Source organism: Oncorhynchus masou, chromosome 18 (genome assembly GCF_036934945.1).
Source record: "Oncorhynchus masou masou isolate Uvic2021 chromosome 18, UVic_Omas_1.1, whole genome shotgun sequence".
NCBI lineage: Eukaryota > Metazoa > Chordata > Actinopteri > Salmoniformes > Salmonidae > Oncorhynchus > Oncorhynchus masou.
In genome coordinates this window covers 40045422-40071971 of record NC_088229.1, presented here as the reverse complement: position 1 = coordinate 40071971, position 26550 = coordinate 40045422, and the positions used below count along the sequence as shown (strand labels likewise).

The 26550-nt window shown below is 45.6% G+C and overlaps 1 protein-coding gene across 1 annotated transcript in view; it reads right to left on the bottom strand.

Moving 5' to 3' along the window:
• Positions 1-4630: 4630 nt before the first annotated feature.
• Positions 4631-26550, bottom strand: part of LOC135504583 (cAMP-dependent protein kinase type II-alpha regulatory subunit-like) — a 42925-nt gene continuing 21005 nt past the window's right edge. The window contains exons 2-10 of the mRNA XM_064923295.1: positions 17807-17842; positions 17350-17486; positions 10376-10482; positions 9322-9475; positions 7943-8044; positions 7767-7841; positions 7592-7657; positions 6209-6347; positions 4631-5594 (exon numbers count right to left, since the gene is read on the bottom strand). Of these exons, the coding sequence (XP_064779367.1) occupies positions 5470-5594; positions 6209-6347; positions 7592-7657; positions 7767-7841; positions 7943-8044; positions 9322-9475; positions 10376-10482; positions 17350-17486; positions 17807-17842 (941 nt within the window). The 3' untranslated portion in view covers positions 4631-5469. The remainder of the gene's footprint in view (positions 5595-6208; positions 6348-7591; positions 7658-7766; positions 7842-7942; positions 8045-9321; positions 9476-10375; positions 10483-17349; positions 17487-17806; positions 17843-26550) is intronic.

Here is a 26550-nt window from a genome sequence, read left to right as displayed (position 1 = left end):
TGCATCTGCCTTAGCGTTCTGGGAACCTCGTCTGTAGGATAGATCATAGTTCATAGCCCACCTTGCCTGGCAAGGGTTTAGACTCCTCACCGCCCGGATAAACTCCAGACTTCGGTAGTCAGTCCAGATGAGAAAAGGGTGTTTAGCCCCCTCAAGCCAATGCCTCCACGCCTTCAGTGCCTTGACAACAGCCAACAGCTACCCAATTACTGTGTTCCATCACATCATAGTTTCGCTCCGCCGGGCTGAGCTTCTTCGAAAAGAAAGCAGGGGCGAAGCTTTGGTGGCGTGCCCGAACGCTGAGAGAGCACTGCTCCTATCCCAGCCTCGGACTGCATCCACCTCCACTATGAACGCCAAAGAGTCCTGTGTGGCTCAGTCGGTAGAGCGGTAGAGCATGGCGCTTGCAACGCCAAGCGTCGTGGGTTCGATTCCCGCTGGGGCCACCCATATGTAAAAAAGTAGTTGCCCCAGCCGACTTGTAAGTCGCTTTGGACAAAAGCGTCTGCTAAATGGGATATATTATTATTATTATTATTATTATTAAAGAGGGATCCGGATGAGCCAGCACAGGAGACGAGGTAAACAGAGCCTTCAGGTTACCAAAATCCCTGTCCGCCTCCGCTGACCACTGCAGCCGCACCGGCCCCCCCTTCAGCAGTGAGGTAATAGGAGCTGCTACCTGACCAAAACCCTGGATAAACCTCCGGTAGTAGTTGGCAAACCCCAGACACCGCTGCACTTCCTTTACCGTGGTGGGAGTTGGACAATTACGCACAGCTGTAATACGGTCACTCTCCATCTCCACCCTAAGTGTGTCACCCTAAGAAGGAGACGGACTGTTGGAAGAACAAATATTTCTCAGCCTTGACGTACAGGTCATGCTCCAACAGTCGACCAAGCACCCTGCGCACCAGGGACACATGCTCGGCGCGTGTAATGCAGTATATCAGAATGTTGTCGATATACACTACTACACCCTGCCCGTGCAGGTCCCGGAAAATCTCGTAAAGAAAGGCCTGGAAGACTGATGGAGCATTCATCAACCTGTACGGCATGACGAGATACTCATAGTGCCCTGGGGTGGTACTAAATGCCGTCTTCCACTCGTCCCTCTCCCGGATACGCACCAGGTTGTAAGCGCTCCTGAGATCCAATTTTGTGAAGAAGCGCGCCCCTGCATTGACTCGATCGCACTGGCGATGAGAGGCAGCGGGTAGCTGTACCTCACAGTGATCTGATTGATCCTCGATAGTCAATACACGGGCGCAGACCCCCATCCTTCTTCACAAAAAAGAAACTTGAGGAGGCAGGTGAAGTGGAGGGCTGAATGTATCCCTGCCCCAAGGATTCGGAGACATATGTTTCCATAGCCACCGTTTCCTCCTGTGACAGAGGATACATGTGACTCCTGGGAAGTGCTGCGTCAACCAGGAGATTTATCACACAATCCTCCCGTCGATGAGGTGGTAATTTAGTCGCCCTCTTCTTACAGAAGGCGAGAGACAAATCTTCATATTCTGAGTAGATGCGCACGGTGGAGACCTGGTCTGGACTTTCCACCGTAGTCGCACCGATGGAAATCCCCACACACCTCCCTGAGCACTCTCGTGACCAACCCTTGAGCGCCCTCTGTTGCCACGAAATTGCCAACCAAGGTAAGCCAGGGAAGGGCATATCCACAGGAACTGACAGGTCCCGATCCGGACGTCCGCGGGCAATCAGCAGGTTGTCCAGCCGGATGAACAGGTCCACCAGCTGGTCCAATGTGAGGGTGGTGTCTCGGCAGGCCAACTCCCGACGGACGTCCTCGCGCAGACTGCACCTGTAGTGATTGATCAGGGCCCTGTCGTTCCATCCCGCGCTGGTGGCCAGGGTCTTGAAGGGCTTTGCCTGAGAGGCAGGAGATGGGGGCGGACACGCTCTCACGCCCTGAAGGAGCCGGGTGGACAGCCGCCAGGTAGAGCTCCAGCTGGAGTAGGAACCCCTGGCATCCGGCAGCCGTCCCATCATATTCCCTCGGGAGCGCGAGCCGAATCCCACTGGGACCGGGTGAAGGAGGGGTGAGTAGAGGTGTCCTTGGTGGTACTGTTGGAGGCGCTGGAGGAACTCCTCTTCTCTCCCAGCGTTCCAGATTCTGCAGGACCCGATCCATCGCGATGCCGAGATGTTGTATCATATCCGCCTGCTGCTGGACTCGCTCATCGACCCCAAATCCGGGGTTGTCTGCTCCTGCTGACTCCATGTCTGTGGTGCGAGATTCTGGCAGAAGGTGAGTGTAGCTGGTGCATGAAGTCAGGCGCAGGAGAGCAGAATGAGTGAGCAACGTACTTTACTCAACACGGCACAAGGTAAACAATTACACTTGACCAAAACAAGACGGTAAAGATAACGCACGGGTGAACACAGCACCCGTCAAAAAAACAGCCATCAACATTAACCTGACTGATCATGTAATAACCCCCCACCACCATGGGGGAAACAGAGGGTTTAAATACAGGAACAAAATATTTGTGAAATGGAAAACAGGTGTGTGAAAACAAAGACAAAACCAAAGGAAAAAGTGGATCTGCTATGGCAAGTCGACCAGCGAGGCCGACCGCTGAGCGCCGCCCGAACAAAGAGAGGCACCGACTTCTGCGGAAGTCTTGACAGTAATGTTATACTTTACCTTGTTGAGTAAGTGGAGTGTGTGGGCGAATGCCAGTGCAATGCATAGGACAGTACAGGAGTGGCATGGGTGGCAGTGGGGTATTGGTTGACCAGGAGGGTGGCAGCTGATCACTAGCAATTAGCAATCTTAAAAGGTGACTCATAGAAAACATATAACAAGACACTTAAATACACAGTTCTTTATTTCAACAGCAAAACGATTGAAACATGAAGCACACAAAATATAGCTGTGATAATTATTTAGTTAACCGTTAAGTTCATACATTTTCTCTTTCATGACAAGAAGAAAAACGACTTTGGAACTTTCGTATTATTTGGTCAAGTATTTTCTCAGTCTAAAGCAGCAAAAATATCTCTGTTAGGTCTTAGGGACTACACAATTCACCAGAGAGCCAGCCAGACCCATAAAATATCCTTCCTTTTCAGTCTGTCAAACCCTTCAGGATGTGTTACGAAATAGGCTAGAGGGACTGACCTTTCCCCCATGAACTTTAACCTCTGTCCTGAGCATGTGTGTGTGAGGCTGAGTGACATGGGTGAATGGCCTGTGGTCAGCCAGGCCCTCAAACTCAGATGTCCTTGAAGATAGGAACTCCTTTAGACTTCTCGGTAGGGTGTCTCCTCAAGGGTCCGAACCACCAGCTGGGCCGGATACTGAGGAGGAGGAATAGAGGGAGGAGGTGGTGGAGGAGATAGATAGATAGATAATAGGGAGGAGGTGGAGATAGAGCAGAGGGAGGAAGGGGAGGAGGTGGAGGAGGGGGTATAAAGGGAGGATGAGCTGAAGGAGTAGGAAGACTAAAAAGAGGAGGAAGACAGGGAACACGAGGTGGGGGAGGAGGAGGCGGAGGCCCTAGAGGAAGGACCATGTTTCTCATTATTTTACCCAGTTGCTTGTTTTATTTCCCAACACCCAATTTTAAAGACAAAAATTATCGTTGTTGCTTAATTACACCACGGCTGTCAGCCAATAAGCATTCTGGCTCAATCTACCCAGTTTCTAACGAAAAATTACAGGAGGATAGGCGCTACAATACACAAGAGGTACAAACTGCCACCCTTCACTCACACCACCAAATAAGGGCAGATAAAAAATAGTGACAGCGCTTGACACAATCTAATCGTTTTTGTCCTAAATGCATTGTGTTTACAGTACAGAATGCAATAAATAATTTGGAGGCCATCTCTGTGAACTCCATCAAATGCAACATAAATCGTGCTGGTTTGGTAGTCTGTTTCTTAAAGTGCACTGAAACAGACTATTCTAAAGGATGCCTCGACCTCAAGCACTCATCCAGGAACCTTTCTTTCAACATATTTCCAAATATCCAAGACCTAACTGCCAACGTTTGTATTCGGTTAAAGTGCAAAGCAATTGTGAAAAAATGTATGCTCTTATAGCCTAATGCCACAACTAATTCCTACATTTTCGGGGTTTCACGCTTCTCCCGCTGAAAGTGGGATGCACTGTTCCTGGATCGGTGATCAAACTAATCTGTCTATGGTTCAGTCACTTTCACTGGTTGGCGATCAGGATTTAATCACGAAATACACTAGAAAATCTTTGGCTGTGAGCTCGTTTCCATGTGGGCTCCCGAGTGGTGCAGCGGTCTAAGGCACGTCCCTGGTACTGCAGTCCCTGGTTGGAATCTCGGCTGCGATTGGAAGTCCCATAGTGCGGTGCACAACTGGCTCAGCGTCGTCTGGGGTAGGCCGTTATTGTACATAATAATTTGTTCTTAATTGATTTGCCTAGTTAAATAAAGGTATAAAAATGGGTCATAGCATATTTTAGAAAACGACAGGAAATAAACCATATAAACTCAGTTATTGGATGATTAAATAGGGGTGACCCCCCCCCCTCCTCCCATATCAAACAATGTCTCTTCTATAATCAGGAAACCATAACATGAAATGTATATTTTCACCCAATACAACCAACACACTGACACAGCAATATAATAAAAATGTTTGCTTTATTCTTATCCAGGACAACTCATTCAGAATGATCAAGGAGAAATAAGCACTATATTTTTGTTTGACATTGTCGGAGATGGTGCTTTATATCTGAATTGATCAAAGTAAAACAAAATAATGAATATATAATACATTAATCAATACAACATGTGTGGATTAATGATAACAATAGCCCTGAAACGTAGGGTCCTCTGTGGTAATCACCGGCACTAACTGAATCAATCAACAACAGCAGGAGAGCTTTCAGAAAGGACTCAACCCCAAATAAACACTTTTTTATTTAAATCATATTTTATCAAAGCTTCGGTTTATCTTCATAAAATGATTCTAAAACTTCTCTTTAAACCTTTGCATTTTTTACTTTTTTAATTTGCTCTCTTTTTAAATGTATTTTCTTTTTCACCAGGTGTCTGTATTTGAAAGTGTGGGTGGTGCCTGTGTGTGCGCATGGGTCCTTCGCTGAGGGTTGGTGTGTGTGTGTGCATCTGTGAGAGAGAAAGGACAAGCCTTCATGTCTGAGTGCATGCGTGTAGTATGTCCTTGCTGTGCTGTGGCGGTGGCAGGGTTGTATCAGCAGGGACATTGCTTTTTCAATTCAAACAAAGAGGCTGAAGCAGGTTCAAGCAACTGTAAGAGGGCGTGTGATATTTCGGGGTGAGTAGAAAGTGTGTGTACACCTATTAGTGAGCTTATAAAGGAGGGTTGAGCTAGAAAATCTGTGTGTCAGGGTGTACTTATACTATGTAAGTGGTGCGTCTGAATGTGTAGGTATCTTTTCATTCATGTAAATTTGCTTGTGTAAGGCACGGAGAAGGGTGGTCAGTCTCTCAGGTCCATGCTGGAGCCAAACAGAGCTACCAGCTGCTCCTCGTAGTGGGTGATGTTCCTCTTCATGATCTCCTTACAGGAACCCAGCAGACGCTCAAACGCCTGAATGTCTATTACTGAAAAACACAGGCGACAGCATCACTCACACAGCTGCACAACAGATAGTGAATATGACACAGGTGTCAATCTAACAACCAAACGGAAGCAATTGTTTTCATGTTCCGTTGCAAAACACTTCACTACGGTGCGCACTAATGAATATCACCCTGTTATAGCGTATCCTCCTGTATAGTTTATTTCCGAAGGTTCTTTGCCATGCTTAGCGTAAACACTCCAGACCTTCCAGTCAAAACATTGCAATAAAACTATAGTGGAGCACGCTAAAGTGAGCAGATATTGTTATTTAATTCAAATGACAATGTCGGTACCCTAACCATACGCCTGGAGAATTGTGAGATGTGCAAACACTTTTGAATTCATAAGAGCTGAACATTATCACGAGTACGTCTAAGGGAAACAGCTGTGCAGCTATGCGTTTAGGGGGGAGATATTCATATACAACACTTACAAGCCAGTATTCTACCATTAAGAGATTCAGGGAGACACAACAAACAGAAAATCTCTCTCTCTGTCATGCAGATGGACACCCACTCATGTGTGTGTCTGTGTCAAAATAAACACAAACACATGCGTGCACACACATATCTGTAAACGTATGGCGGGGCCTTACCCAAGCACTTGACCTCTCCCACAGCATACACTGATGCAGCACGGGGCTTGTTGGTGACCAGGGCCAGCTCCCCAAAGTACTGACCCCTGCTACAGCGGGTGATCTCAACCTCCACATTATCCTCCTGGTTCGCCTTTGTCTGGGGGAGAGAGGAGTTTTGTTTTGGGAGGGGCACAGAAAAGATTACTTGATTTGTTTACTCTTATTTGAATAATATGTAGCGGATTCAAAATCATTGGTTGCGATTCAAATATTCACAAAATTATGTTTTAGCATGGAGCACGAGCACCAAGGAAGCCCAAACGTGTTGTGTATAGGCCATGTCTGCTGCAGAGGGACAGAGTCAGACCTGGGTTCAAATATATGGGCATTTTTAATTTAAATACTTGTTTTCTGTGTATTTGAGTATTTTCAAATAATGTGGCCAAATCAGAGACAAATAACTTCCTATAGATAGCTGAACAGTTTAAATGCATGGTGTATTTAATATATTTGTATTTTCAAATACACGCCAATACTTTCCAAGTGTACTTTGAAATACATTCCAATATTCAGCTACTTGTAGAAAATCAAAAGACTTCCTTTCTAAGACATTTTGAAAGTAATTGAAATACCCTAAATTGTATTTGAACCCAAGTCTGGACAGAACCATGAGAAAACTCACTATTGAGAAAAATTACATTACTGATCACAAAAGGGGAAATTTGACTGCAGCAGCTAATACATACAACACCAATTAATACACAATAATGGACATGCAGACACAAAGCAGCACACAAACAATGTGTTCCGAAAATTCAAATGTTCATATGAAAAAAATTCTAATTTAAATTTTTTTTTAAAACTCATAGCAGAAGGTTGACAGGATCTGGAAATGTGCTGTCTTGCACCGTTCTGTCTTATATAAAAGTGCTGGAAACAAAATGGTTGGCTCACCATTTACTAAAAAGGTATCAGATGGAGAAGTTATTTGGATGAGAAGGAGTTTTGGCGCCGGTACAGCCAACTAGCGCTAGTTAACGTTAGGAACCATAGCTACTTAGCTAGCTAAAATATCATTTAAAAAACATTTTGTTGATTATGAATGACAAATATTCAGATTCGAATCACAATTGTTAGATTTTTTTCAAAATGATCACTGTGCTCAACTCGTATTATTCTTCATATTAATATGACAATTCAAATGATCAGTCATACCATCTTTGTCTTTGGGCGCAGGTGTGTTATGTAGTACATATGAGAAAAAAGGAGAGAGAGAAAAGAAAAAAAACAGGGTGACTTGAACATAAAACAAAGCCTTTAAAAAAATATAATATTTTTTATTATCTGGTGATGAGGCACAGACAGAAACGAGGGGATGAGAAAAGGAGGAAGTAGACTTACTTTGCTCTTCATCATAATCTTCACTTCTCCAGTCTCCACGATGTAGAAACAATCTGCCTTGTCCCCCTACACCGCAACACAAACCAACAGGGACTGTCACATTTACAACTCTTCCCGGTCGTCATTACAGTAATGCCAAGACAACCTCCAGTACGTTAATGGAGAACTGTCCTACCTGCATGATGATGCGTTCTCCATCGGAAAACGTCTTCATTCCTAATACATCCACAATTTTCATCCTCTCGGATAACTAAGAGAGGTAAAAGAGCGGGAGAGAGGTTTGTTAAGGAAAAGCAAAGGCAAGGTGGCCATTTCAGTGCTACAATGTATCACTGTCCATCTTCCCCTCACCTCCAGAGACTTCAGTAGAGGCACAGACTCCACAAATTGCTCGTACAGCCTTCTCTTCTTGGCATTGTTCTTCACAATGAGCCTACGGAACGTGGCCCGGTCCTGGTAGTGTCACAGACAGCATCGGTCATGGTCACACAGACAGGCAGGATAACACTCAATCACACCAACATAGGCTAAACACAGACCGGCTATTTCCTTCTTATGTTATACATTTCTAGTGGGGGAAAGTTATGGATAGATCTGCCATCATTTCCTATAATATCCATCTACTAATCTTCTATAACATTTACAATCATCTAATAATATAAACAATAAATCATTAATTCAACTGTTATATCGCTATTCATTTACACAAAAGAGTCTTAAAGCTCAAAGAATCTCAAAAGCACAATATCTAAGACCTATCGACGACACATTAAAGATCCACTCCAGCCTCCCTAGCGCCTAATGTTTCACTTTTCAAAGACCTGAAATCATTGGCCACTTTAATAAAATGGAACACTAGTCACTTTAATAATGCCACTTTAAAAATGTTTACATTTCTCGCATATGTATATACTGTATTCTATACTATGTATTGCATGTTAGCCTATGCCGATCTGACATTGCTCATCCATATATTTATACATTCTTATTCCATTCCTTTACTTAGGCTTGTGTGTATAAGGTATTTGTTGTGGAATTGTTAGGTATTACTTGTTAGATATTGCTGCACTGTTGGAACTAGAAGCACAAGCATTTCGCTACACTCGCAATAACATCTGCTAACCATGTGTATGTGACCAATAACATCTGCTAACCATGTGTATGTGACCAATAACATTTGACTTGACCTGATTCACTTCAAAGTCCAATGCAACGGTCTTTAAAAAAGGATCATTATTTTTTTTTTTCAATAGCAAATCATTTCTGGGTAACAATTAAGTACCTTACTGTGATTATTTTTTACTATTTTAATTGAAAACAAACTAAAATAGCTTCTTAGCAAAGGGCAATTTTAGAAGCAAGAATGTTGCTAGGACTGTTTGAGAGTGTCAGGGAGTTGTCTGAGTGGGGAGGGGAAAACTGAAACTAGCTGTTATTGGCTGAGAGGTTTGGAGCTCTTTCTTATTGGTCTATTACCTTATTTACTGCTTGGTGATGTAGGCTGAAATCACCCCACTAAAAGAGGCTGAACTGTCAACTCCTTGAACTGTCAACTTCAATTTCGCAATGCTGTCTAAAAACCCCCAACTATTTTGCTCAAAACATAATGTATCTCTAATATATGGCCACTGTGTTATTCTCCCTGGTGTCCACAGGGAGGTGCTGTGGTAAAGCACAGCAGTGTGAACTTGAGGTCAAGGGTCAGGGCAGTGTGGGTGTATCACTCTCACCAGACCCCAGAGCGCCCCCTCCTGGGTGGCAATAATAGTGGCAGCGCGGGGGGTGTTGTACATCAGTGCCAACTCCCCGAAGCTGCCTTTGTTGTCATACTGCCCCACACACGTCCCTACGCCATCAATCAGTACCACTATGTCATAGATTCCTCTGAAAGAAAGGAGAGAGGAAGAGAGAAAGGAAAGAGAGAAAAAAACAGGGGCGAGAGAGTAGAGAGCGAGACAAAAGAGAAATTAAGAATGGTCTAATAATATTAGAAAACTCAAACATGAGATATTTGGAAACCATGCAGACGACTCTTCATCTACAATAAAGTTGATCACTGATATAAATCTCTCATCTGTAGTTTGGAGCTGCATGCAGTTCATGTTTTTTTTAAGACCATTACGCACCACTCTTGGGATTGACCAACCGGGGGGGGGGGGGGACCAAGAGTACTACGAGTCCAGTTCTGGGAATTCACTTTGTGGTTGCTGGTGGAGCATTAACTTTGTTTGGGGGGGGATTAGTATGATGATCACCTGGCCATGTAGGTGACCAAAGTGTTTCCCATGATGCTTTGCAAGGCAGAGCGTAGGGGGGAATTGGTTTAACATGCTTATGACGTGCATCTAGACCTAAGCCTCCCAGGCTGAGGTACTAGCATGACTGAGGAAGGAGCTTAAGGCGCGGCGGGAATAAGCCCACTCACAGGGTGCCATTTGGGACATAGCCTATTACCGATGTAGCCCACTTCTTTTGACCAAGGCCATATGGGCTCTGGTCAAAAGAAAGTGCACCATATAAAGGAAAAAGGTGCCTTTTGGGACACAGACATAGAGGCTAGTCCCAGGACGCACGGCAGACAAAACAATAATATATAATAATATATCCCATTTAGCAGACGCTTTTGTCCAAAGCGACTTACAAGTCGGCTGGGGCCACTACCAAACAACTCGAGGATCATGCCCAAGGGGGGCTTATTGGAAGATGAGTGGAGGTGTGTTTGTTATGAATGCTGCTTCCTAGTGAATGCCTTGATTGTTAAGATTCCTAAGTAACTACGCACACCTCTCGATAACGTAGAAGTTGTCTCCGTCGTCTCCCTGGTCGATGACATGCTCCTGGGGCTGTACGCGCAGTTCAAACATGGCGTCCAGGACTTCCGAGAACTGCTCCTGTGAGGGAGAGGACAGGCAGGCAGGAGAGGAGGGGGTGATTAACACCCGCCACCTGCCAAATCCAGCTAGATTTTGGCATTGGCAGGTAGATGTCTATTTCACTAGCCACGTTGGCGGGAGGTCAGGGTTCCACAGTGCATTTCACTCGCATTTGTGAGTTCTACTAAGCATATGGAATTGTTTTAAGATTGTCATACCAAGGATCATTCAGCTATTTGATTTGGAGTTGTAGGCCCCCTTAAGGTATCAAACAAATAAGTAACAGAATTTAATTTGGTCTTACTCAGTGCCAATTTGAGCATGAAAATCTTGGTGGGGCAAACTCGACCAATTTAAAAAACAAACAACCCAACACATTAATTGCACTGTAAATGGTGACAAACGGTGCCCAAAAACTATTAGGGCCTAGATAAAAGCTGTTCCGACAGCAGCGCTTTCCTTTCAGCACTGTGGAGTGAATCCTTACCACCGCTACACCTTATCAGCTGGGCTTCGTCTGGCAGCGAAACAGCTCATTCAGTCTCATTTACTTCCTTTCTAAAAACTGATGCGGCTGACATGCTTAAATAAAAATGGTTTCTACTGACTCCTTGTGGATTCGTGTAACTTGATAAGAACCGTGTTCTCCTTCAATAATAAACGAATGCCGACACGACTTCTGAAACATACACAACCATTACAATTATGTTCAGTAAATTCATAATCTTTGTTTTTATATCATTAGCACTTAGAGCTAAGTATAAGCAAGTGCAAGCAAATGAGCTACGACAAGGTGGGCCTGTTCGTTCAGCACTTTTCAAAATGGACACCGACAGAAATTCAGGTAGATGTCGCAAGACGTTGAGGCCTTAACTTGACTCTTCTTTTAGTCACCACACATAAAGAGAGAAAACACTCAGAAAATATGTCCCAACCAAATCATCACAAAGCAAAAATAAAGATATCACCTACTAGAAAGTCAACAAAAAAATCTAAAACTTCAATGCTAATCGTCTCTAAACAGACAGTACATGGTGTCAGACTGTCTGACTACTGTGACAGACAGAACACTGAGGAAAACACTGACGAGGTACAGACTCAGTGAGCAATCTGGCTATAGGGACCGGTCATCACAGGCAAACCTGGCTGCCCAGAGAGGACAGGCTGTGCTCACTCTGCTCCAGGGGAGCAGAGCAGTAGAGATCTTTGTGGGCTATACTCAGCCTTGTCTCAGGATGGTAAGTTGGTGGTTGAAGATATCCCTCTAGTGGTGTGGGGGCTGTGCTTTGGCAAAGTGGGTGGGGTTATATCCTTCCTGTTTGGCCCTGTCCGGGGGTGTCCTCGGATGGGGCCACAGTGTCTCCTGACCCCTCCCGTCTCAGCCTCCAGTATTTATGCTGCAGTAGTTTATGTGTCGGGGGGCTAGGGTCAGTTTGTTTTATATGGAGTACTTCTCCTGTCCTATCTGGTGTCCTGTGTGAATTTAAGTGTGTTCTCTAATTCTCTCCTTCTCTCTTTCTTTCTCTCTCTCAGAGGACCTGAGCCCTAGGACCATGCCTCAGGACTACCTGACATGATGACTCCTTGCTGTCCCCAGTCCACCTGGCCGTGCTGCTGCTCCAGTTTCAACTGTTCTGCCTTGGACCATGCTGGTCATTTATGAACATTTGAACATCTTGGCCATGTTCTGTTATAATCTCCACCCGGCACAGCCCGAAGAGGACTGGCCACCCCACATAGCCTGGTTCCTCTAGGTTTCTTCCTAGGTTTTGGCCTTTCTCGGGAGTTTTTCCTAGCCACCGTGCTTCTACACCTGCATTGCTGTACAGCACTTTGAGATATCAGCTGATGTACGAAGGGCTATATAAATAAATTTCATTTAACTTGCCATGTCAATAAAGTCAACTGAATTGATTTGAAAATTGAGAGCTAGAAAGACAGCCTAACATTTGAAGTATTTTAATAGGCCTAAGTGGTCTAAAAAGTAAGGAAAATACAATCACGAGGATCCACTTATAGACAAAATACTGACGCCCAGACAGCGTATTGCGCAAACAAAACAACCCTCGCAATATCAACTGGAATTACATGGGTCCATTACTGAACCTTTTGTTGAAAAATAAATCATTTGGGCTTCCCGAGTGGCGGGGCGGTCTAAGGCACACTAAGGCGTCACTACAGGCCCGGGTTCGATCCAGGGCTGTAACACAACCAGCCGTGATTAAGAGTCCCATAGGGCGGCGCACAATTGGCCCAGCATCGTCCAGGTTAGGGGAGGGTTTGACAGGGCTTGAGATGATCTGCAGAGGAGAATGGCAGAAACCCCCTGAATTAAAGTGTGCTTAGCTTGTAGCGTCAAACTCAAGAAGACTCGAGGATGCTGCCAAAGGTGCCGCATTCAAGGAGCAGGACTCTAACCAGGAAGCTTATAAGAAATCCCACTATGCCCTCCGACGAACCATCACAGGCAAAACATCAATACAGTACTAAGATCGAATAGTACTACACCGGCTCCGACGCTCGTCGGATGTGGCAGGGCTTGCAAACCATTGCCGACTATAAAGGGAAGCACAGCCGAGAGCTGCCCAGTGACACAAGCCTACCGGACGAGCTAAATAACGTCTATGCTCGCTTCGAGGCAAGTAACACTGAAACATGCATGAGAGCATCAGAAGTTCCAGACGACTGCGTGATCACGCTCTCCGCAGCCGATGTGAGTGAGACCTTCAAACAGGTCAACATTCACAAGGCCGCAGGGCCAGACGGATTACCAGGATGTGTACTGCGAGCATGCGCTGACCAACTGGCAAGTGTGTCGTTACTAACATTTTCAACCTCTCCCTGTCTGAATCAGTAATACCAACATGCATCAAGCAGACCACCATAGTCCCTGTGCCCAAGAACACTAAGGTAACCTGCCTAAATTACTACTGACCCGTAGCACTCACATCTGTACCCATGAAATGCTTTGACAAGCTGGTCATGGCTCACATCAACATCATTATCCCAAAAACACGAGAAACTCCAATTTGCATACTGCACCAACAAATCCACAGACGATGCAATCTCTATTGCACTACACACTGCCCTTTCCCACCTGGACAAAAGGAACACCTATGTGAGAATGCTATTCATTGACGACAGCTCAGTGTTCCACACCATAGTGCACCTCAAAACTCATCAATAAGCTAAGGACCCTGGACCTAAACACCTCCCTCTGCAACTGAATCCTGGACTTCCTGACAGGCCGCACCCAGGTGGTGAGGGTAGGTAACAACACATCCACCATGCTGATCCTCAACACTGGAGCCCCTCAGGGTTGCATGCTCAGTCCCCTCCTGTACTCCCTGTTCACTCATGACTGCACGGCCAGGCACAACTCCAACACCATCATTAAGTTTGCTGATGACAACAGAAGGGTAGTGCGTACGGCCCAGGACATCACCGGGGTCAAACTTCCTGCCATCCAGGACCTTTATACAAGGCAGTATCAGTGGAAGGCCCTAAAAATTGCCAAAGACTCCAGCCACCCTAGTCATAGAGTGTTCTCTCTGCTGCCACACGGCAAGTGGTACCGGAGCGCCAAGTCCAAGATAGGTCCAAGATGCTTCTAAACAGCTTCTACCCCCAAGCCATAATACTCCTGAACAGCTAATCAAATGGCAACCTGGACCATTTGCATTGCCTCCCCCCCTTCTAAACTGCTGCTACTCTCTTTTATTCTTTTTGCATAGTCACTTTAATAACTCTACCTACATGTACAAATTACCTCAATTACGTCGACACCGATGCCACCGCACATTGACTCTGTACCGGTACCCCCTGAATATATCCCCGCTATTGTTATGTACTGCTGCTCTTTAATTATTTGTTATTCTTATCTCTTACTTTTTTTGTGGTATTTTCTTAACTGTATTGAAGGTTAAGGGATTGGAAGTAAGCATTTCACTGTTGTATCAAATAATATTTGATTTGAAATAATGGGGGCATATAAGCAGACAACAAAACCTCTTACAATATTCAATGACATTACTCTAAATCAGGCAGTAGGCTACATGTGCACCACCAGATCCGAACAGTGTATTCTAAGGGTGAGACACGTGGGCTACTGCCAGCTTACAACACAACATACACTTAAGTATTACTTTCTTAGCTACAAGTATTCATATATCCCTGGAATATTACATTATTTACTGCATTTAGCAGCATACCAGATATACACTGCTCAAAAAAAATAAAGGGAACACTAAAATAACACATCCTAGATCTCAATGAATGAAATATTCTTATTAAATACTTTTTTCTTTACATAGTTGAATTTGCTGACAACAAAATCACACAAAAATGATCAATGGAAATCAAATTTATCAACCCATGGAGGTCTGGATTTGGAGTCACACTCAAAATTAAAGTGGAAACCACACTACAGGCTGATCCAACTTTGATGTAATGTCCTTAAAAAAAGTCAAAATGAGGCTCAGTAGTGTATGTGGCCTCCACGTGCCTGTATGATCTCCCTACAACGCCTGGGCATGCTCCTGATGAGGTGGCGGATGGTCTCCTGAGGGATCTCCTCCCAGACCTGGACTAAAGCATCCGCCAACTCCTGGACAGTCTGTGGTGCAATGTGGCGTTGGTGGATGGAGCGAGACATGATGTCCCAGATGTGCTGGTCTGATATCCCAGGTCTGGGGAACGGGCGGTCCATAGCATCAATGCCTTCCTCTTGCAGGAACTGCTGACACACTCCAGCCACATGAGGTCCAGCATTGTCTTGTATTAGGAGGAACCCAGGGCCAACCGCACCAGCATATGGTCTCACAAGGGGTCTGAGGATCTCATCTCGGTACCTAACGGCAGTCAGGCTACCTCTGGCGAGCACATGGAGGGCTGTGCGGACCCCCAAAGAAATGCCACCCCACACCATGACTGACCCTCCGCCAAACTGGTCATGCTGGAGGATGTTGCAGGCAGCAGAACATTCTTCACAGCGTCTCCAGACTGTCACATGTGCTCAGTGTGAATCTGCTTTCATCTGTGAAGAGCACAGGGCGCCAGTGGCGAATTTGCCACTCTTGGTGTTCTCTGGCAAATGCCAAATGTCCTGCACGGTGTTGGGCTGTAAGCACAACCCCCACCTGTGGATGTCGGGCCCTCATACCACCCTCATGGAGTCTGTTTCTGACCGTTTGATGTGGCCTGCTGGAGGTCATTTTGCAGGGCTCTGGCAGTGCTCCTCCTTGCACAAAGGTGGAGGTAGCGGTCTTGCTGCTGGGTTGTTGCCCTCCTACGGCCTCCTCCACGTCTCCTGATGTACTGGCCTGTCTCCTGGTAGCGCCTCCATGCTCTGGACACTACGCTTACAGACACAGCAAACCTTCTTGCCACAGCTCGCATTGATGTACCATCCTGGATGAGCTGCGCTACCTGAGCCACTTGTGTGGGTTGTAGACTCCGTCTCATGCTACCACTTGAGTGAAAGCACCGTCAGCATTCAAAAGTGACCAAAACATCAGCCAGGAAGCATAGGAACTGAGAAGTGGTCTGTGGTTATCACCTGCAGAACCACTCCATTATTGGGGGTGTCTTGCTAATTGCCTATAATTTCCACCCCGTGTCTATTCCATTTGCACAGCAGCATGTGAAATTTATTGTCAATCAGTGTTGCTTCCTCAGTGGACAGTTTGATTTAACAGAAGTGTGATTGACTTGGAGTTACATTGTGTTGTTTAAGTGTTCCCTTTATTTTTTTGAGCAGTGTATCTTTGGACTTTGCTGTGCTGTGCTCACTTGAACAGGAAGGTGGCGCGGCGGTCCGCCTTGTGGGCAAACTGTCATCAAACGTAGTCAAAGTCTGGCATTCTCTGGATGAAGTCATGCTGGATTGACAGCGTGGCCAATGAATTCCAGCCCATGGTGTCATGTGTGAATGTTCACCATTTTAAAGTTTGGGAAAAAAGAGGCCCTTTCAGACAGAGGTTTTAAATCCTTAAACCCGGACTTGGACCACACTCCCTCTCCACTGAATAGCAAGCAGGGGAAGCAAAATAGTGATTGCTTTGGGACGCTTGCATTTTCCCACTGATTCCTTCCAAACCACTCATTGTTGAATTTGCGATTTCCGACTTGTTGTGTAACGCTTATGACCAATGGCCGATGAGCACAGATACGTTTTATCTATATTTTCTCTTCATACGAGAAGGATTGGAAAGGGTTTGCCAGTAGTTTGTCGACATGATTCATGATGACTGCTTGTCTAGCTAGCTAAGACTTTGAAAGTATGATGTTGACATGATCAGTCCAATCAAAGCTACGGTAGATATGTTATTTGGCGTAATATTCTCTTAAATGACTGTTCTACACCTTTTTTGTTTGTTTTTGATGTATTTAACCACTTTAAGCACCAAACTATCTATACATCCATACATTTAAAAAAAACTAGTACCTAGCTACCTTCTGAAAAGTCTTGTGAGGGGTCCTAGAGCAAAACAACCGACATGTATGCGTTTGTGAGAGACTCGCCTTTCCGTAGAGACTCTTGTGTTCATGAGAGTCTCATCTTTCCACAGAGGGGTTTGTAGGCCAAACCGTTTGGACTCTACAGGCGTGAGAAGATCGATTTTCGGGATGTCTCATGGTCTGACAAACACCGCTCTAGCTCTGCCACCTTTCACCGCAGGTGCGACATCGTGCAACAACAAAAAAAAGATACAATCTCTAGCTAAAACTGACGGATTTTAATGCCGATTATTTATTATGCTAATTGATTCCACTTCTCGGGGGTTATTGACAGAAGGTGTGAGACTGTGTAGCTCATCGTAGACTGGAATAAAGTGAAGGGGTTTCCTGTCACTGTGGTTACGGCGGTCTGCCTCGTCTTCATACCTGTTCCAGGGTCTTGAACAGTAGAATATCTTTGCAGGCGTCCTGCAGCCGGCAGCGCTGTTCGTCTGTTTTGGGATGCACCACCCTCGGCTCCTCCACCTCGTCATCGTCATCTGGGTTGAAGGCCTCCGCGCACACTAGTGGGGGAACACTTAGATTGTAACACAACACCTAAAGTCATAGTAAGGCATTCCTCACTGTGCTAGTCACAACGAGGGAACACATTGTAAAGCACACTTCAGGGGACTAATACCAGTGTGACACACCCTGAGAAGTTATCAGCATATAGTGTGATACACCAAGACAACCAGTAGTAACTTAGTGTCAACACCAAGGAGGCATTCAGAGGGCCGGTGAGATTACACCAGAGCAAAGATCTCCAGCTACACCTACTTAACATGCAAAACGTCACCGCTGCAGATTACATTAGGGAGTAGTGACGTCAAACAGAACTCACCTGACACTCTGCGGTTGTATCTGCTGGGGGGAGGGGCTGGAGGGAAAGAGAGAGGGAGAGTTAGCAGTGAACTCTCTCCTGTTCACAGTTCACACGTCGCTGCAACTGTAGAGCCTGTGGTTCCGACCTCTGACATAAGTGCTAGCAGAGCGCTCTCGAACACGGCAGAGAAAACTCAAACACATGAAAGGAGACCCGACACGCATACATTTATGTATTCACACTCTACACTGCTATAAAGACAGACAAAATATAAAATAAAAATCACACAAAAGAAGAAAGCACACCACCAAACCCACACATTTCCCAAATTCCCAACGCACAGCCTGTTGCGTGGGTGTCTCAGACGCAGACTCTTAGGGCTGTGACAGTGGGGTCGGACAGACAGCGGAGCATGGATTGCCTGGAAGGCCAGTGTTGATCATGAATATGTATCCAGTGTACTCCGGTTGTGAATATGAATGTTTAATGAGTGAATGGAGGAACGCTCCTATAGAGAGATAGCTGGAGGCCTGTGATGCGAGTGTGTGTACTGTGGGGTCCGTGAGGCGGTGGGGGGGGGGAAATGACAGGACAGTGTCAATACCACAGCCCAGGGTTCCCATCCTCTGTCTCCCTTCACACTCTATTACCAAGCTGTCAGCAACCATTAACTGGGCCATGTGAACGCAGGCCCGACGTAGAGGCACACATTTCAACCCCCTCACCTTCCCCTTCCTCATTGGGACACACTTCAGAGTTTATCCCCTAGGGCCCACGGTCTACAGCTTAAAGACGTCCTCCAGCTCTTTTGTGAAAAGCAATGTCCCAAGTATAAATACAGTAAAGTACACACACTTAAAGTTGCACTCTTAAACTCCTGGATCATTTCCGCCTGTAGTTTTGAAAGTGGTGCTCCCGAGCAAAAAGTGGCCCTGTCACCCACTTCGTACGACGTTACGTCCTACAATTTCATTTTCTGCAAATTGGTACTGTACATTTGTACGGCTTGTGGGAACAATAGAAGAGCAAGAGAGAACAAAAGAGGGAAAAGGTCCAACCCCCAGGGTTAACACCCTCCACCCAAATGTGGGTAGAGACATTGTTGGGCGAGTGGTCACAGAGCATTTGGAAACATTTCAAATGTATTTTTATCCAAAGCCCAGATTGGTTGAATTGACCCAAAAATACTATGTCCTTGTGTTTCTTGGCTAGTTACAGTTTTGTTCACACGCTAGGTTGTTTTTCAAATATTAGTTTGTGTTTCCTGCAACTGCCTGCTGTGATGATCCTCTGACAGACACAGAATGCCCTGTTACCATGGCAAATGCCCACCCCTTAAAATGGGCATCGAAACATTGTCCTCTCACCTAATGACTCAAATATTTGAGGGTACATTGAGATTGATTGAGCATGGACCACTCCATAAAAAACATTTCATTCCTCATTAAAAAGAACTCCCAAATACTTCCATTGTGCTCATAAAAGGGTCGGTACTTCGTCGTTTCTTGATGTTCATTTGTAGAACTGTTTCTGTTTTTACTATTGTACCTAAATTATTTCGTTTGACATATTCAGGTCACAAAAATGAAATTGAGCAAGAAACCACATTACTACTTCTTACTAGCAATATTACAAAGCATTCTCATCCTTTAGTGATTATTTTGTGCATTTTTTTTATTTTCTTTCTACCTGCCACGGTGCCTAGTTCATTTCCTACCCTGCCCATGAGGATACCTGGAACACCTACTGAGACGATACCTGGAACACCTACGGGAGACGATACCTGGAACACCTACTGAGAGGATACCTGGAACACCTACTGAGAGGATACCTGGAACACCTACTGAGAGGATACCTGGAACACCTACTGAGAGGATACCTGGAACACCTACTGAGAGGATACCTGGAACACCTACTGAGAGGATACCTGGAACACCTACTGAGAGGATACCTGGAACACCTACTGAGAGGATACCTGGAACACCTACGGAGAGGATATCTGGAACACCTACGGAGAGGATACCTGGAACACCTACGGAGACGATACCTGGAACACCTACGGAGACGATACCTGGAACACCTACGGAGACGATACCTGGAACACCTACGGAGACGATACCTGGAACACCTACGGAGAAGATACCTGGAACACCTACGGAGACGATACCTGGAACACCTACGGAGACGATACCTGGAACACCTACGGAGACGATACCTGGAACACCTACGGAGACGATACCTGGAACACCTACGGAGACGATACCTGGAACACCTACGGAGACGATACCGGGAACACCTACTGAGACGATACCGGGAACACCTACTGAGACGATACCTGGAACACCTACTGAGACGATACCTGGAACACCTACTGAGACGATACCTGGAACACCTACTGAGATGTGCCTTTTCTTAAGGGCAATTCCACGGTAACAGAGCGATGCTGAGACTTTAAAATGCATGTCAAACAAAAAAACAATGATTGTAATTGTATGGTTTGCGAAGTTAAACAATTTCCACGGAAAAGTTAACAAAACACACATTTGCTTGAAGAACAGTGCAGACGCAAAGTTGGGTAACATAACTAAGGTTTGTGCGGTCATTCTGTTACCAAACCTTGCATCTGCACTGTTCTTCAAGTAAATGTGTTTTAATAACATTTTCAGTGAACATTTTTTAAGTCGTCCTTGTGCATAGAGTTGTATGGTTTGTTTAACTATACAATCATTGGTTGTAAAGTATAGACTTTTAAGTGAAAAATCAGAGTCAGCGTCATTCTGCTACCATGGAATTGCCAATAAGTAAATCAGTTGATAAATAAGGTGAAAAGGAGACTGGAGTAGGACCGTAATTCTTGCCGTTGCCCTAGATCTGTCCGTCTTCAGGACAGTCAGTGACACATCTGGGCCCGTACATTTCAAGTGTCTCAGAGTAGGAGTGCTGATCTAGGATCAGGTCCCCTCGTCCATGTAGATTAGATTAGTTTATTAGTCACATGCAGGGTACAGTGAAATTGTTATGCTACGAGTGCCAACAGTGCATTCATTGTGATCCGAAAGGCAAAACTGATCAGCGATCAGCTCATCTTACCAAACCGTGAGCACTGACTGAGTAGAATTGGATTTGAGGAAATATAGGCATGACTAAGCTACTTAAAATAAAAAGTTATTTCACTTCAGTATAATAAATTCACGGCCAGTGGCCTTTGCCTGAATCTGGCACAAAGGGCATCAGCTCGCCAGGCATAAAGTTAAATAAGTGATTCATCATGTGAAAGCTGAAACAGCAGGCTAGTTCTAGGCTACTTTCTGTGTTTTCAATCTGTATCGTTTGATTATGTGTATTGATTTATATTAACATAATGGTCGTTTCAGGGTGTCATAACCATTATACTAAAGTGCATTTCTGGGAACGAGTGTAGACTAAGTGTGCCATTGTGCAAGGACATGTGTATTTGCGTGTGCTGCGGGGTTTGTAAGGAGAGTGTGTGAAGTGCTCTCGCCTGTCGTCACGTATGGGGGATATCAAGTGCCTGAAGTTGCCTTGACAACAAAACACAAGGAAGACCTCATTGCCATAACAACCCCCCCCCCGCCTTTCCCTCCTGAAACTACCTCTTCCTAAATGCCAGATTAACCCTCTATCTAACCCGGTATTTTCCCCCTCTATTACGATAGCAATTCATATGCTGCGCTGGCTGATGTCTAAATTGATTTCTATTACACGTTATCACTGTCTGCTGGCCCTGCTAATTGCAGCTAGAGCTGAAGATGATCAACGTGGCACTGCTCTACTCAGCCTGCCCATGTGAGAGAGCAGAGGAGAAGGGGAGCAGTCAGAGAGCACTTCCAAACAAAGAAACGTCAGTGTGAGTGGTTTGTTGTATCCCACTCTTGTGTACAGAGCATAAACAAAATGGTGATAACGGATAGTGCGAATATTGACCAGACTGGCTGTGTACGGACTGTCCTGCTGCTAGTTGAGTAGGCTTCCCTCACCCTCCCTCAGTGTTGCTTTCTCACTTCTCAATACCCACTCATTATTTGTCAGTCTCTCGCTCTCCCTCTTTGTCCATTTCTCCCCCCCCCCTGTTTATCTTTCACGTACTCTTCCCTCACCCCCCTCCCCGGTGTTATAGTCAAGGCCTGTCTGATAAGCACGGGGTCATATGAAGAGTAGCCCGGGGAGGGAGCAGTAGTCTCACGTGTCTCCTCGGCAACCACAAGCTCGGAGGGCGTGGCTTCGGTGATGGAGTGGAACATTGCAAACGGGGGGGGGGGTGACGTGGTCATCAAACATGGGTACAGTTAGTGGTTGGTTGTTCTCGCTGGCTGCGTTCTTACCAGATTCTAAGATCTCACAACGCCTGGACGAGTGTTTATCTCTTGGCACCACATGAACACGACAGAGCATTATCTTATATGCGCAGACAGAGCGACTGTTAATAAAGACAGGACTGTGAAGTAGCAACCAGTGTCAATGGGTTGATCAGGAACACACAAGGACATTAAGAAGGGAAATGTTGTTGTGAGGCTGTAGGGAGAGAGACGAGGAGGGGACGGGGGGGGTTAAGTCAGAACACGCTCGGTTGGCATACTGTTGTGGTTAGAGCACCGCGGGGACAGGGCATGATAGGGGCATCCGTGTCTCCAAACCAACATGGCCGACCTTGCCAATGGAGCGAAGCCAGCCATGAGAGCAGTAGGGTGAACAGAGGTGGCTAGGCTGGCTGGGAGCGCTCTCGCGCTCTCAGATACTGCCACAGCTGTATACGACTGTAAAAGAGTCTATTGTAGTCAAGGTTGTCACACCGCTCAGATGATCAGATCTCACAATGCCTGGAGAAGTGTATAATGACTACAGGAACCGCTACATTAACAAGATTTATACCATGGCACTGTTAAACTCTTCATTCTAAAAGTGTGCATTAATACCTTATAACGCTCGGTATAATTAAATGTTCCATTTTTGAGCTGCTTTTGAAAGCAAAAGTCGAATTGAAAACATTATTGGTGAATTCGATTTTCATAATAGCAAGCTAGGATGACGGTTTGGTTAGCGACGCTAGCAAGTCTTTTTGGTTACCAAGGCAGCTATTGTAAAGTAAACTTGCTAGCTACTTCGGTGGATGTTGTCACATTTCTATTGGCAAATCAATACATTTCTAGCAGAAAGGTTTACCGACGACACACCAACAACGATGAGACTGACCTTCTGACTATAGGCTGAGACCTGGCAATGTGGTGCCAGGATAACAACCTCTCCCTCAACATGATCAAGACAAAGGAGATGATCGTGGACTACAGGAAAAGGAGGACAGAGCACACCCCCATTCTCATTTACAGGGCTGTATTGGAGCAGGTTGAGAGCTTCAAGTTCCTTGGGAGTCTACATCACCAACGAACTGTCATGGTCCAAAAACACCAAGACAGTCGTGAAGAGGGCACGACAACACCTATTCCCCCTCAGGAGACTGAAAAGATTTGGCATGGGTCCTCAGATCCTCAAAAGGTTTTACAGCTGCAACATTGAGAGCATCCTGACTGATTGCATCACTGCCTGGTATGGCAACTGCTCGGCCTCCGACCGCAAGGCACTACAGAGGGGGGTGCGTACGGCCCAGTATATCACTGGGGCCAAGCCTCCTGCCATCCAGGACCTCTATACCAGGCGGTGTCAGAGGAAGGTCCTAAAAATGGCCAAAGACTCCAGCCATCCTACTTTTTTTTATGACATTTTCTTAATTGATTGTTTATTTAGTAAATACGTTAACAGTTTTTTTTTTATCTAAAACTGCATTGTTGGTTAAGGGATAGTAAGTAAGCGTTTCACCGATTGTATTCGGCGTATGTGACAAATAAAATTGGATTTGAAATATGTTCATTTATAGCCATGGTATAAAAAGGCATAGTCAACTACAGGGCTCTATGCGTTCCCTGGAAAATAATGCAACTGCGTGGAAGGTCAGTTCCACTCTGCTAACGCGTCGTGGAACACACCTTCCGCATCATGCACTATTTTCCAGGGAACGCATAGCCCCTCGTTGATTATCCCTTACTTAGCCTATAGCCTAAGGATTAAGATAATTTATGAGACACGCGGCAGCGCAGCACAGCCCCCCCCAAAAAATCTGCCATACTGAATAGGGTGCCACTTCGGACGCAGAAATGGTCGTGTCTGCAAGCTTGTTGCTAATGCTCCTCTGTGCGGATGCTGGACATCTGCTAAGCTGATTGCTTTGACACAACCTCTTAACCGGTGATCAGTGAGGCCCAAGCCGCAAGGCGACAAGGTTAGCCTTACCCTCATACTTCACTATGTTACTCTGTTATACACACGCCTGCACTCACTGACTCTCTCAAGAGGGCACAGCTGTGTGGGTGTGTTTCCCCTTTACGTTTATAGCCCTGTCACTTTTTTTATTTATTTAGCCAGGATAGTCTACCCGGTAACAATTGCCACTGTTTAACAGCGAGTCCTGTCCAATTTCAACCCTGCTGTTTTTCCTCACATCTCTGTGTTTAATGCACACGTGTTCCAAAACAGGCCCGACGATGATGGGTCAAGGAACGTCGCGGTTGGCTTCATTCACCCTTATAGTCCTCTGTGCTATCAATAATGTTCTGCATTTAGACGTCACCAGTCAATGTGGCCCCTCCCCAAAGTGCACCGCTCAGCACTTGACAGCACTGTATAGACCAGTCACTAGGCTGAGTAAATCCAGCCACACCCCAGTCTAATCCGCCATTTTCTCTGAACATCAAGGCGGTGGTGTGGCGAGGAGGCGTGGATAAGTGATCATGGCGAGTGAATATGCACCGTGTTTTGCGTTTCACGCTGCTTCAGAAACCTCCCGTCATGTGAGAGTCATCTGTGGATGCTGAGTTTGTACACAAAAGCCAGTGATAAATTGTTGTTTCGCTACCAAATTGTAGAGGCCCTGGACACGCTACAACGAGCCATGCTAAGCAAGGACTGTTAAAATGATTTGACATTTTTTGGTAATTTAGCAGACTAAGAGCAACTTAAAGTTCATTCATCTTGAGGTAGCGAGCTAGGTGGGACAACCACATATCACAGTAAGTACATTTTTCCTCAATAAACTTGGTTCCCAGGAAAATCAGCGATGGTAAGAAAGAAAAAGGAAAAGTCAGCTAGTAAGGGGAAAAATGTATGGTATGTCGGTGAAATTGCTAGGGCAGGCCAAACGCTGGGAAAACATGTACTCAACGGCCTACTTTTCCCACAGCCACCACAAGTTTACCACTGTGTGACAGAGAACATTACACATTACACACACATTCCACACACAGGCTGTTCGATTTTCTGCTCTTTGCGAGAGGATTTCCACTACATACTGGAGTACAAGAGATTACTCCGAATTTTCAGCTCCTCTTCAACTGTTGTACTCATGGAAATTAATCATATATATATATATATTTTTTATCTCCCCGTGTCTTTTCCCGGCTTTCCCTCTCTCCCTGTCAATCTGCCTCCTTTACTATGCCCAACGCTCGCTCTTCGTCACTCCACATTTCCCTCCCCCTATCTAACTCTCCAGACTAAAGTCCTTAAAAGGAAGTGGCCCTGTCCTGTTTAGTGCTTGCGATGTTAACCCCTTCATGTCGGAGAGGTCTGGGTGCCAATTTTATGGCAGATGCACTAGCTAGGACTTTGGCCAAAGATGTAACAACTCCACATTGGTAGACAAGAGCCTAAATCAAGTGGAAGCTTGTTGCGTGGGCAGAGAAACAGCAGCGACGCATTCGAGGGTCTAGAGACTGCCATGTTCAAACCTAGTCCTGGTGGTGGTGACAAACAGCACTGACTCACATGTGCCCATTTACAGTAACAGCCTTTCTACTTTGTGTTTAAACTTCACAATTGAAAGCTTGGTCACCAACCAGTCGATCACGATGGACTGGTCGATCGCCAAGGCATTCCTAGGTGATCACCAAACATTTCTGTAAAAAAAAAACAACAACGATAAAGCCTTACGTTAACATTTTTATATTTGGTTTCGGGGGCTGTTGGCAGAGGGTGCACTTGATTCAGCAACCCTAGCGACGGGAAGGCAAAGTGTTCCCATTTTCAACTATTTCATGCGTCCGGAGGTAGAACTCCGCCTGCCCGGCAGGCCCAGAGAGCGAATCAAGTGCACCTACAGGCCTACCGCTGGCCAATCAGGTAGCTCAGATCACCGTGCCCGCACAGTTCCCTCGAGCCATAGACTGTAAAAGAAAGCAGAGTGCACAGCATAATTGATATTGTGAGATTTCAAAAACATCAAAACCGGTTGGTGACCACCGGTTAACAAGCTTTTAAATTGTGAAGTTGAAACACCAGTAGAAAGGCTTTGTTACTGTAAATGGGCACATGTGAGTCGGTGCTGTTTGTGTTACCAACACCAGAGAGCTAAGCACGGCAGTTTTTATGAGTAAGTTCATGTCGAAGTTGTTATTCAGCACTGTCAACACTTCATTCAACACTTTCATAAGCCATAAAATGTGCGTTCTCCCTACAACGTGCGCTACAGTGCTTCGATAAGCTTGTATTTTTATTAGCGGCTTGTCGCTTTTATATGGAGCAATATTTCACTTTCTCTGGAAATCGGATTAACAACATGAATTGGTGCATGGGGCAGAAATAATGCATCAGCTGGAAGACTGTGTCCCCTTTTCTCAGTGAAGGGAGAGAGAGCGGAGGGACGGTGAGTCGGGTGAGAGGCAGCCTCACCGCTGCTCCCTCCCTCCCCTCAGACG